This window comes from Anomaloglossus baeobatrachus, chromosome 2 (genome assembly GCF_048569485.1).
Source record: "Anomaloglossus baeobatrachus isolate aAnoBae1 chromosome 2, aAnoBae1.hap1, whole genome shotgun sequence".
NCBI lineage: Eukaryota > Metazoa > Chordata > Amphibia > Anura > Aromobatidae > Anomaloglossus > Anomaloglossus baeobatrachus.
The window spans coordinates 254,261,112-254,273,585 of NC_134354.1; the positions used below are offsets into that span (position 1 = coordinate 254,261,112).

Genomic DNA, 12,474 nt, shown 5'->3' on the forward strand with positions numbered 1-12,474 from the left:
GCAACGTCACAAAAGTTGTTCGTTAGCAGCGATGTTGCTAGCGATGTTGCTTAGTGTGACGGGGCCTTAACTGCATAGGCGTACATCAAGTAGATATAGGAAACCCTACTCACTTCATCTGCTTCACAATTGTGCTTTTCCCAGACTCTCCGGCACCTGAAAGGCAAAGAAAAATAGTCTATCAGTGGGTGGTTTAACTCTTCACAACCCACATTATATAGCACCAACATCTGGGAGAAGATGGCTATACCTTAAAGAACTTAGGAAGTTGAAAGAGCCACAAAATCATCTGGATATCAACAATTGCGCAATTCAACAGTTTACAAGTTCTTAAAAGATGCAAATATTTCTGCAAAAACGTTGCAACTGTTCCACTTTAAACATGCTGAGTAGAGGAGGGTCGGGTAGTCAGACCGATTAGATGATGTCAGAACGTGGCATATTATTGCAAATATCTAGGCTGGCTCATAAATGGTGAAGGTCTCCAACTCGGGCTCACAGACAGCCCAAAAATCCACCGAATTCATCAGGAGGCGGCTACCATAATTTCGGGGCATCTTACGCCAGCAGACTTTTCTTTAGGACTGGAGCTAAAAATCTCAGTCTTGAGAAAACCTTCACCCTAAAAGGATTTTCTGAAATTGCAAGAACTAGCTGTAGGAAATGTTAATCAATAAGAAAAAATACAATCTAATGTCTCTGCATCATAAGAAAAAACACAATCTAATGTCTCTGCATCATAAGAAAAAACACAATCTAATGTCTGCATCTTTGAAGCTCAGATGGTATCGGCAAACTTTAGAGTCCTAGAAAAATAATGTGCCCTACTGGCATATGACCACTGCAGTCAATCACCGGCCTCAATAGTCACATGCTATTATATATACATATATATATGAAGCGAATTTAATTTGGGAACTTTCAGACCAGGGCTATATTCACACATCAGTGGCACCTTCTGAGAGAAACAGACCAATTTTTTTCCCAGGTGTTACCCTAGTCGTATCCATTTTTCTGTTACTGAATCAGGTAGACTGTCTAACCGATTAAGAGTCAATGATAAATTTAGTTCAGACAGATGAACTCAAAAGTCCAAAGTACCGTAAGCCTTCTGCGTTTCAGTTAATGGCAGAGTCTGATCTGCAAAATCTTATCAGAACAGGACCTTCTCCAAGTCTAATGCATGTCACTGTCGGATCTGTGAATACATCCATCCTACTCTATGGGTGCGAGTGCTGTCTGATAAAATAAAATAGACAATAGTAGGACGTGTCGTATGGTTGCAGACTTAGGCTAAGTTCACACTTCCGTTGTTTTGCATCAGTCACAATCCGTCGCCTAGAGGAATTACGGTGTCCTGCAAAATATTTTGCAGGAATCCTGTTTTTCCCCATAGACTTCTATTAGTGACGGATTGCGACTGATGATGCTGCGTTGCATCCGCTCGTCGCGGTCAGTCGTTTTTTAACTGACCGCTGGGCGGGAGCAACGCAGCCTGTAACGTTTTTTGAGCAGCGCGATCCGTAGGATTTTGCTGCGCATGCTCTCTGGCTCCCTGCCCCCGTAACCAGGATAAACATCGGGTAACCAAGCTGTCACGAACCACCGGGGGGGGTCACTCAGAAATCCCCCGCGCTGGCTACCAGTACGTCACAATCGGGGGGTAACAAGTGGGGGTCACCCCTCCTTTATACCTCCCGACCGACAGACAGAGCACGTGATGCGCTCTCTAGCGCCCCTCTTATAGTCAGGCCAATTATGGAATTGCCCGACGATAAGCAAGGAGGCCGCTATACTACTTATGCCGATTATTGAAGGGTCCCCGGTGAGAGTAGGGTATATATATTCCCCCGACCTCCGCGGGCGGAATATATAAAACCTCCCCGAATCTCACTGGCCTCCCCACAATAATCCTTGGCACAAACTCGCTGCCACCAACCGATTTACGGTAACTATTAGCCGAACACACAGACGTGGGATTCAAGATCGAGATAACAGAGCAGCCCAAGATTAATTATATAATTTAATCAGCCTAAAGCACACTAGAAACTACAATATATACAATAGGGAATCTACAGAATATACATATGTCAGAGTACAGTTACAATCAAAGCATGGGTTACAAACAGGCATACACAGTTCCAGCAGTTACCTTGTGCGTCTGGCCACAGGGGGGCGCTGTAGACCAGGTTTCCAGGAACTCCCTCACAGGTCTTTCCCAACCAGGCCCCCGAGCAAAAGAACCCTGGAAAATGGCCGAAGTAGGGTTATCAACCTGGGCAAATCCAGGTCCCCTCCTACCTTAGTGACCTCAGAGGGAGCACTGCCACTCCCCCCCGCTTTTAGTCAGAATTATCCAGAAAGGGGATATTGGCCATAACTTTGCCTGGGAGCGTCGTAGACGGACGTCAACGCTCTCATTGTGACAGTTATGAATTTAGCTACAGAACGAGGGGACTCATGACCTGTCTGCCAGTTCCCCATTGGCTGATATCACGCCTGGGGTATTTCCCAAGCTCCCGCTCCCATAAAAAAGGTGTGCCAGCATCGTCCGCATGCGAAAACACCATTTTTATGGTTGCCGTATTTATCGGAAATATGGCTTGCGAGATATGAACCACTTTTTACTGGAGTCGTTCTGTCTGGTTACTTCCATAGCCTTGCTAATTAGATAGCAGCCCCTACCACAGGGTCACGGCAGGGAGTCATCCTGTGTCCATTGTTCCCACATCACCTAATCTCCATATCACAGGAGATGGCCATGGGATGTGTTGCTAAACAAACCGTTTATCCCTGTGGTAAATTTTCTGCTTGAAGGAGTTGTGTGACAGGAAAAGGGGGGGTGACACCAGGAGAGGGCTTCCTGACATAACTTGAATATCATGATTTATCGTCATATCTCCGGATTTACCTCACACCTCCCCCCTTTTGAGGGCGCTAGGGGGCAGCACACTCCGGTGTTCCCCCGTGCGCCCGTCCGCGACCTCTCCTTGTCGGGACAGCCCGTCTGCGTTACCGTGGTCATGGCCCCTTTTGTGGCGAATGGTGAAGTTGTATTGCTGGAGCGCAAGGCTCCATCGCAACAGTCGCCCATTCGTCCCAGAGACGGTGTGCAACCAGCTGAGGGGATTGTGGTCCGTCTCCACGATGAAGTGGCGCCCGTATAGATAGGGTTGCAGACGCTGCAGGGCCCACACTATGGCCATGCACTCCTTCTCCATTGTGGAATAGGCCACTTCCCTTGGTAACAGTTTCCTGCTCAGGTACAAGACTGGGTGCTCTTGGCTCGCAGAGTCCACCTGGCTGAGTACCGCACCGAGGCCGAAGTCACTGGCGTCGGTCTGTACTACAAACGGCCGCGTGAAGTCGGCTGCCTGTAGCACGGGCGGGCTGGACAGGGCGTCCTTTAGGGCCCGGAAGGCTGTCTCGCAGTCCACTGTCCAATCGACTGCAGAGGGCAGCTTCTTCTTGGTGAGGTCCGTCAAGGGCTTTGCCAGGCTACTATAGCATGGAACAAACCTCCTATAGTACCCAGCGGTCCCCAAGAAGGACATCACCTGCTTCTTGGTCCTGGGGGTGGGCCAGGATGCGATGGCCTCCACTTTCTCAGGCTCGGGCTTCAGTGTTCCCCCGCCTACCCGGTGACCGAGGTACTGGACCTCGCTCATGGCCAGCTGACACTTCCCCGGCTTGATGGTCAAACCTGCCCGGTGGACCCGCCTGAGCACCTGTGCTAGATGCTCTAGGTGATCTTCCCAGGTGGGACTGAAGACGGCAATGTCATCCAGGTACGCGGCCGCGTACCCTTCAAGTCCCTTGAGCAGGGTGTTGACCATCCGCTGGAAAGTGGCAGGGGCATTCCTCATCCCGAATGGCATCACCGTGGACTCGTACAGTCCAAATGGGGTAATAAAGGCAGAGCGTTCCCTGGCCTTGCGAGTCAGGGGGATCTGCCAATATCCCCGGCTCAGATCCATGATGGTCAGGTACTGAGCCCCGGCCAACTGATCGAGCAGGTCATCGATGCGTGGCATTGGGTACGCATCGGCGACCGTGACAGCATTGAGCCCCCTGTAGTCCACGCAGAACCGAGTGGTTCGGTCCTTCTTAGGGACGAGGACTACAGGCGAGGCCCAAGCGCTGTTGGATGCCTGGATCACCCCCAGCTTCAGCATCTCGTCAATCTCCTGGCGCATGTGTTGCTGCACCTCCAGGGAAACCCGATATGCTGAACGCCGGATCGGGGGATGATCCCCAGTGTCCACGTGATGGACAGCCAAGTCAGTCCTTCCGGGCTGGTTGGTAAACAACCCCCGGAAGGGGTGTAGGGTGGCCCACAGCTGGGACCGTTGGTCCTCCAAGAGCTGGGGGCCAACCTCCACATCCTCAATGGATCCGCCTGCCCTAACCTGGGCTAGCATATCCAAGAGGGTTTCCGCTTCTCCCTCCTCGGGCAGGTTGCACACGGGGAGCGCACATGCCTCCCGCTCATGATGTGCCTTCATCATGTTCACATGGAAGGGCTTCCGCCTTCCACGGGCAGGGTCCAGGGTGACCAGGTACGTCACAGGGTTGAGCTGCTGGTACACGAGGTATGGGCCTTCCCAGGCTGCCTGAAGCTTGTCCTGTGGTACGGGGACCAGTACCCACACCTTTTGACCCACTTGGTAGGTCCTCTCACAAGCGTTCTGGTCGTACCAACGCTTCTGATCGGCCTGGGCTTGAGCCATATTGTCGTGTACCAGTTGCGTCAAGGCCTGCATTTTGTCCCGGAAGCGCATGACATACTCGATAACCGACACTCCAGGGGTGGCCAAATCCCCTTCCCAAGCCTCTTTCACCAGAGCCAGGGGGCCCCGCACACGTCGCCCGTACAGGAGCTCAAACGGTGAGAATCCTGTTGAGGCCTGTGGAACCTCCCGGTAAGCAAATAACAGGTGTGGGAGATACCGCTCCCAGTCACGCCCATGGGAGTCGACCAACATCTTAAGCATCTGCTTTAAGGTGCCATTAAACCGCTCGCACAGGCCATTAGTCTGTGGATGGTACGGGCTGGCCACCAGATGTCGCACCTGGACTTTCTTACAGAGGGCCTCCATCAGCTGGGACATGAATTGGGTCCCCCGGTCAGTGAGCATTTCCTGGGGAAAACCCACTCGGGAGAAAATCTCCAGCAATGCGGTGGCCACCTTGTCAGCCCGAATGGACGACAAGGCCACTGCTTCTGGGTACCGGGTGGCATAGTCCACTACCGTCAGTATGAAGCGTTTCCCGGAGCTGCTGGGGATGGCCAGCGGGCCGACCAGATCCACAGCCACCCTCCTGAAAGGCTCATCGATGATTGGCAGAGATACTAGTGGGGCTTTGGGGTGTGGCCCCGCCTTCCCCACTCTCTGACAGGTTTCACACGAACGGCAGTAGGCAGCCACATCGGCCCCCATTTTTGGCCAGTAGAAATGCTGGTTTAACCTGGCCTTGGTCTTAGCGATCCCTAGGTGTCCGGCCATCGGAATCTCATGTGCGATCCGCAACAACTCCGTCCGGAACGGATAGGGTACCACCAACTGTCGGTCCCTGGGCCACGCCTCCGGTGAACCCTGCTGGACCGTGGCCCGGTACAGCCGTCCTTGGTCCCAGACCACTCGCTCCGGGTCAGAGTCCGAGGGAGGCTGTGCCGCCTGCTCCTTAAGAGCTTTCAGGCTGTCGTCAGCTTCTAACGCTGCCTGAAACCCCTGACTAGATGTGGCCAGAATCGACGAGACTGTCACATCTTCAGTCAGTACCCCGGGACCTGTGTCCTGGCCTCCACCTGACTCGGCTGCCACTTGGTCAGAAGGGGAAGAGCTATCGGACCTCCGGGAGGCCCCTTGGCTTCCAGCACTCCCACTGCGGGTGACAGCGGCCACAGCCGCTGCGACCGTGGGTCGTGCCTGCTCCTCCTCCGTTCCTGACCAAGTCGCCGGTTCAGGCAGACCTACCTGGCTTCCCGACACCCCGGTTGTGGGGGAACCATGCACCGAGATCTTACCTGGGAGCACTTCCGCTCCTGGACCGGCCCCAATCTCACCTGCCTGTTCCCCTCCTGCAGCAACAGAACCCCGCTGTGAAATCTCTGGGGACCCCACATTTGCTGTGGTAGCCCCCACCCCACACACTGGTCCTCCCCCTGCAGCACCCTGCTCTCTGCTTATCCCTGCAGAGGGCAACAGATCCCAGCTCACTGGCTGGTTACTTGTAGAGGCATTGTCACACCTTTCTCTGACCCCCTCCCCTGTCACAGCTGCAGCTGAGTGTGTGTCTATGGTGTCTATGCAAGCAGAAATATCAGAGTTCACTCCCTCCTCCCTTACATCATTCATAGATAACACATTAACATTGTTAGGAGTCATGTCAGTACGGGCTGAAGGTTCAGCCCTTGGGGGGGGGCCCAAACTGGGAGGTTATCTGCCCCAAATCTGTCCCAAGTAGCACGTTTGCAGGGATCCGATCAGTTACCCCCACCTCCCTCACCCCTCGCCCTGCGCCCCAGTCCACATAAATGTCAGCAACAGGCAGCGCCGGGTCAATGCCTCCAATCCCGGAGACAGCGAGGGTTTTTCCCGGGATCAAGTCTTGGGGGGACACCATGTCAGGCCGCACCAGAGTCACCTCCGAGGCGCTGTCTCGCAGTCCTATGGTCACAGACCGGCCGACGGTGACAGGTTGGAAGCTGTCCAGGGACCTACCACCACCCCCACCCACACAATACACCTTGGGCGGCCCTTGGGACGGAGCCGGGGCCTTGGGACGCTGAGGGCACATGGCCTTGAAGTGTCCAGGTAGGTTGCACTGGTGGCACCGTCTTGGTTCTGCCACGGGCCTGGAGAGGGGAGTTGAGGGGGACACCCCCTGCAGTCTAGGGGCAGGTGGGGCAGTCGCAGAGTTCATCTTACCCCCTCTCCAGGTGCTGCTGGTGGCTGCTCTCCTGGCCTCAGGAGCCCGATTGTTGGTGTAGTCATCGGCCAGGGCAGCTGTAGCCGTGGACCCCTTTGGCTTCTGGTCTCGGATGAACTGGCGGAGATCCTCAGGGCAGTTCCACAAGAGTTGCTCCGTGATGAACAAGTCCAGGATCTCCGGTCCGGTGGAAAGCTGCAGGCCTTGGGTCCAGTGGTCGGCAGCTCGGGCAAGTGCCCGCCGGTGGTCAGCCCAGGAGTCCTTTGGTCCCTTCTGCAGGGTCCGGAACTTCTTGCGGTAGGACTCTGGAGTGAGGTTGTACTGTTGGATCAGGGCCCGCTTGATGGTGTCGTAGCCCTGATCTGCCTCAGCAGGCAAGTCCCCAAGGATTTCCAGGGCCTTACCCCTTAAACGGGGGGTCAGGTATTTGGCCCACTGGTCCTTGTCCAGATGGTGCTGCAAGCAAGTCCGTTCAAAAGCAGTCAAGAAAGAGTCCAAGTCTCCATCCTTCTCCAGCACTGGGAAGTCCTCAACACGGACCTTTGGAAGTTTGGTGTCTTGAAGGTCACGTGTGGCTGATGAGGGCCGGAGCTGAGCTAGCTGCAGCTGGTGGTCACGGTCTGCCTGTTGCCGTCGCTCCGCAGCCTCACGCTCTGCCTGGCGCTCTTCACGCGCTGCCTGCCGCTCTGCCTGCCGCTCTCGCTCCGCAGCCTCACGCTCTGCCTGCCGCTCCGCAGCCTCAGCCTCACACACTGCCCTGCGCTCTGCCATGAGTTCCTGGTAGCCCTCCCGGTCTCCAGCCTGGAGTAGGGCCATAGCCATTTGAAGAAGGCTATCCGAGCCTCCCAGGCTCGGTGGAATGGCACGTGGTGATCTGCGGCCCGCTGCGGAGCCTGGTGATTCACTGTCCATTGCAGAGCGGAGGGCTGGCATCTGGCTCGTTGAGGACCCTTGGGTGAGCTGCTCCTCATCTTGTCCATAATTGCCAGGTTGTGCGATGTCCTCTGCAGAGCTGTTCTCTGGCGTCGGGCTCCTGGAGGACTCGTGGACAACCTCCTCATCGTCTCTGGCCTGAGCATCGGCCATTCCTTTGGCTTTGCTCCTGGTGCCATCAGCCATTCTTGCAGACTTTTGGTCACTGACACAGAACTGACACCTGATGCACCCACACACCTTACAGTATCTGCACTCTGACACTCTAGTGTTGAGCTAGTCTGAAGACCCCAGCAGCCACAGCTGCTGCAGGCAGTCTTTAGTGTCTGGGAGTATGGGTCTCACACTCACACACACTATTATCTCGATCCCACCGCTATGCCACCAATATGTCACGAACCACCGGGGGGGGTCACTCAGAAATCCCCCGCGCTGGCTACCAGTACGTCACAATCGGGGGGTAACAAGTGGGGGTCACCCCTCCTTTATACCTCCCGACCGACAGACAGAGCACGTGATGCGCTCTCTAGCGCCCCTCTTATAGTCAGGCCAATTATGGAATTGCCCGACGATAAGCAAGGAGGCCGCTATACTACTTATGCCGATTATTGAAGGGTCCCCGGTGAGAGTAGGGTATATATTCCCCCGACCTCCGCGGGCGGAATATATAAAACCTCCCCGAATCTCACTGGCCTCCCCACAATAATCCTTGGCACAAACTCGCTGCCACCAACCGATTTACGGTAACTATTAGCCGAACACACAGACGTGGGATTCAAGATCGAGATAACAGAGCAGCCCAAGATTAATTATATAATTTAATCAGCCTAAAGCACACTAGAAACTACAATATATACAATAGGGAATCTACAGAATATACATATGTCAGAGTACAGTTACAATCAAAGCATGGGTTACAAACAGGCATACACAGTTCCAGCAGTTACCTTGTGCGTCTGGCCACAGGGGGGCGCTGTAGACCAGGTTTCCAGGAACTCCCTCACAGGTCTTTCCCAACCAGGCCCCCGAGCAAAAGAACCCTGGAAAATGGCCGAAGTAGGGTTATCAACCTGGGCAAATCCAGGTCCCCTCCTACCTTAGTGACCTCAGAGGGAGCACTGCCACTCCCCCCCGCTTTTAGTCAGAATTATCCAGAAAGGGGATATTGGCCATAACTTTGCCTGGGAGCGTCGTAGACGGACGTCAACGCTCTCATTGTGACAGTTATGAATTTAGCTACAGAACGAGGGGACTCATGACCTGTCTGCCAGTTCCCCATTGGCTGATATCACGCCTGGGGTATTTCCCAAGCTCCCGCTCCCATAAAAAAGGTGTGCCAGCATCGTCCGCATGCGAAAACACCATTTTTATGGTTGCCGTATTTATCGGAAATATGGCTTGCGAGATATGAACCACTTTTTACTGGAGTCGTTCTGTCTGGTTACTTCCATAGCCTTGCTAATTAGATAGCAGCCCCTACCACAGGGTCACGGCAGGGAGTCATCCTGTGTCCATTGTTCCCACATCACCTAATCTCCATATCACAGGAGATGGCCATGGGATGTGTTGCTAAACAAACCGTTTATCCCTGTGGTAAATTTTCTGCTTGAAGGAGTTGTGTGACAGGAAAAGGGGGGGTGACACCAGGAGAGGGCTTCCTGACATAACTTGAATATCATGATTTATCGTCATCTCTCCGGATTTACCTCACACAAGCAATGCGCTTTGGTTAGTTACCCGATATTTACAGTGGTTACGTGTGCAGGGAGTCAGCGCTAAGCGGTGTATGCTAGTAACCAAGATAAATATCGGGTAACCAAGGAAAAAGTGCTTTGCTTTTAGTTACCCGATATTTACCCTGGATCCAGTGCAAGGAGGCCGACACTTCACCACTCGGCTCCGCCCCCTCCCGCACTCCGCATGTGTACACACACACACACATACACACACACACACTTGTCCCCAGCCCTGCAGTCCCAGCGGCACTGACGTCCTCAGCTCCACGGCCCCGCCCCCTCCCGCTCCGCCCCCTCCCGCACTCCGCATGTACACACGCATGTAGACACACACACACTCACCTGTCCCCAGCCATGCAGACCGCGGCACCGACGTCCTCAGCTCCGCCCCCTGAACTCCGCCCCCTGCACACAACGGAGTCCGACAATGAAATTCTTTTCTTTGTCATCCGTTGTACAACGCATCAGTCACATGCATCAAGCAACGCATGTGACTGATGCAAAACATCCGAAATGTGAACTTAGCCTTAGGTGTTGTCCAGGTTTAGCACAAAAGTGTGCAGCCACTATGTAACTGCAGACTTGTGCATACTCCCAGTGTGCACATTTTGCACTATCCGAATTCTCCGATGGCCGGATGGATGGTCATGTGACCACAAGTATGAGATATACATAGTCCCGGCCACATTCCAACTAGACATGCAGAGCCTCCTTCACTCATTACAAGTGATTTGAGTGAAGTCGCACACATCTAGTCAGAATGTTTCCAGCAGTATATCACTTACTTGTGGTCACATTTACACATTTACAGAATTCAGTGCCAAACCTGGCAACCCCTCTAAGGACATGGATGTTAGTTTTTATATATTTTTTTAGTATATCTCTGATTAATTCATAAATGTATCTTTTTCACTTGTTCTGCTGTAGTTCAGCGCTCGACACAAATATATGTAGAAAAATATAACTCGCAATATAAACCACGTATGGCTGAAAAGATTAAGAAATAGCAAAACTGTTTTTTTTTTTTCTAGTTCACGAAGAAACCAAACAATAAACCTTAACCTTTAATAGGTGCTCATTAAGAAGTGATTAAGGATCGCTGATTAAAAACGTGACAAAAATAAGAGGTAACACATGCTCCTTGGTCACTAAGCTCAAATGGACCAATACATCATGTGAGGCACACAAAATTCCCATATACATACAAATACCACCATAGATACTGGCTGGATAAGATCCAAAAACCTCAAAACCAGAGGAACCGCCCCCAGGAGAAGGATTTGGAATACATCAAATGGGAAGGTGTCAGAACCAAAACCGATTTTTACAGCCTAAAAAGCGATTCTTATACATAAATTGATCTTGCCAAGAAAAAAAGGAATGGTCTCACCAAATTTTAGACGGGCTCACAGGTAATCCAAGCTGCGGCTCCACTGATGGTTCTAAGACAATCTTCAGAAGTACCACACATAGCCCCTCCTTATAAATCGCTTGGTTACTTGACTGCAGATAAACGCATACTCCGACGCGTTTCATTAAAGTCACTTCAGGGGAGTCAAAGGGTTAAATGCTCTGCATTCAGTCAGTGCAAAAGTGCTACTGACCACATATAAATAGATGCCCTCAACGGACGCACACGTCCTCCAAACCGGACAAATTCAAAAGTGCTGCCACTGAGGAGCCGCAGCTTGGATTACCTGTGAGGCAGTCAAAAATTTGGTAAGACCATTCCTTTTTTCTTGGCAAGATCCATTTATGTATAAGAATGGCTTCTTAGGAAGTAAAAATCGGATTTGGTTTTGACACCTTCCCATTTGATGTATTCCAAGTCCTCCTCCTGGGGGCGGTTCCTCTGCTTGTGAGGTTTTTGGATCTTATCCAGCCAGTGTCTATGGTGGTATTTGTATGTATATGGGAATTTTGTGTGCCCCACATGTGGTATTGGTCCATTTGAGCTGAGTCACCAAGGATCATGTGTTATCTTTTATTTTTTCATGGTTTTAATTAGTGATCCTTCATCACTTCTTCATGAGCACCTATTAAAGGTTAAGTTTTATTGTTTGGTTTCTTAATGAACTAGAAAAAGGAAAAAAAAACCCTGTCAGCGCTCGACACCCATTTATGTCACGTAGTCTCTGTGGCCAATCTGTGCTGGCCTTATTCTCCCCTCTTTCGGACAAATCAGACATCTGAAGGAAGTGAAAACTGCATCTGCTCTCTGAATTCCTCTGGATGTCTACTACTTCGAAGGAGGGTAGGGTGAAGTCAGCGCCGATTGGTTGCATGGATCATGGTGACAATGTCAGAGCCATTGCAGAGATAGCTGCAATGGCGCAGTCACTGGTGTTATTTACTGGAGGGAAACAAAGGTGGTCAGAGTAGTGGACAACCCATCTAGACCATAAAACAATGGCCAACATCTTAGCACAAATTTCCCATCATGAGATGTAACTGGCTTCATTTTACAGACTTATCTATGTTTGCTGGTTTTCTTTACTACATGGCAGAAACAACAAGAAAAAAAAGGTTTGTCTGTATCTGAAGAGGATTAGAATTCCGTGTTATTACAACACCTAGAAATAAGGGGAAGGTGACCTATGACTCGAATGATGTTTTCTGACATCAGCAAACCAAGTTCCATTTACAGCTTCTTTACTTCTAAACAACCCACAAATGAGGAACTGGAGCTTCATTTACCAACACAAGTGTGATGTGCTAATGTCCCGAATCCTCCTCCATCTGTAAACATACCGGTAGAGACCAATGATGCCAACCTAAATCATGAATCCTGCAGTGCTCCCAAATGTGGTCTACATGCCAAATACGATCTAAAATAGTGACAATAAGACACCAACTAGAAGTATGGGTAAAT

At 51.6% G+C, this 12,474-nt stretch overlaps 1 protein-coding gene across 1 annotated transcript in view; it reads right to left on the minus strand.

Annotated features, from left to right (window-relative positions):
- GNAI3 (G protein subunit alpha i3) overlaps positions 1–12,474 on the minus strand; it is a 117,850-nt gene that overhangs the window by 59,085 nt on the left and 46,291 nt on the right. Inside the window, exon 2 of the mRNA XM_075335753.1 lies at positions 114–156. Within this exon, the coding sequence (XP_075191868.1) occupies positions 114–156 (43 nt within the window). The remainder of the gene's footprint in view (positions 1–113; positions 157–12,474) is intronic.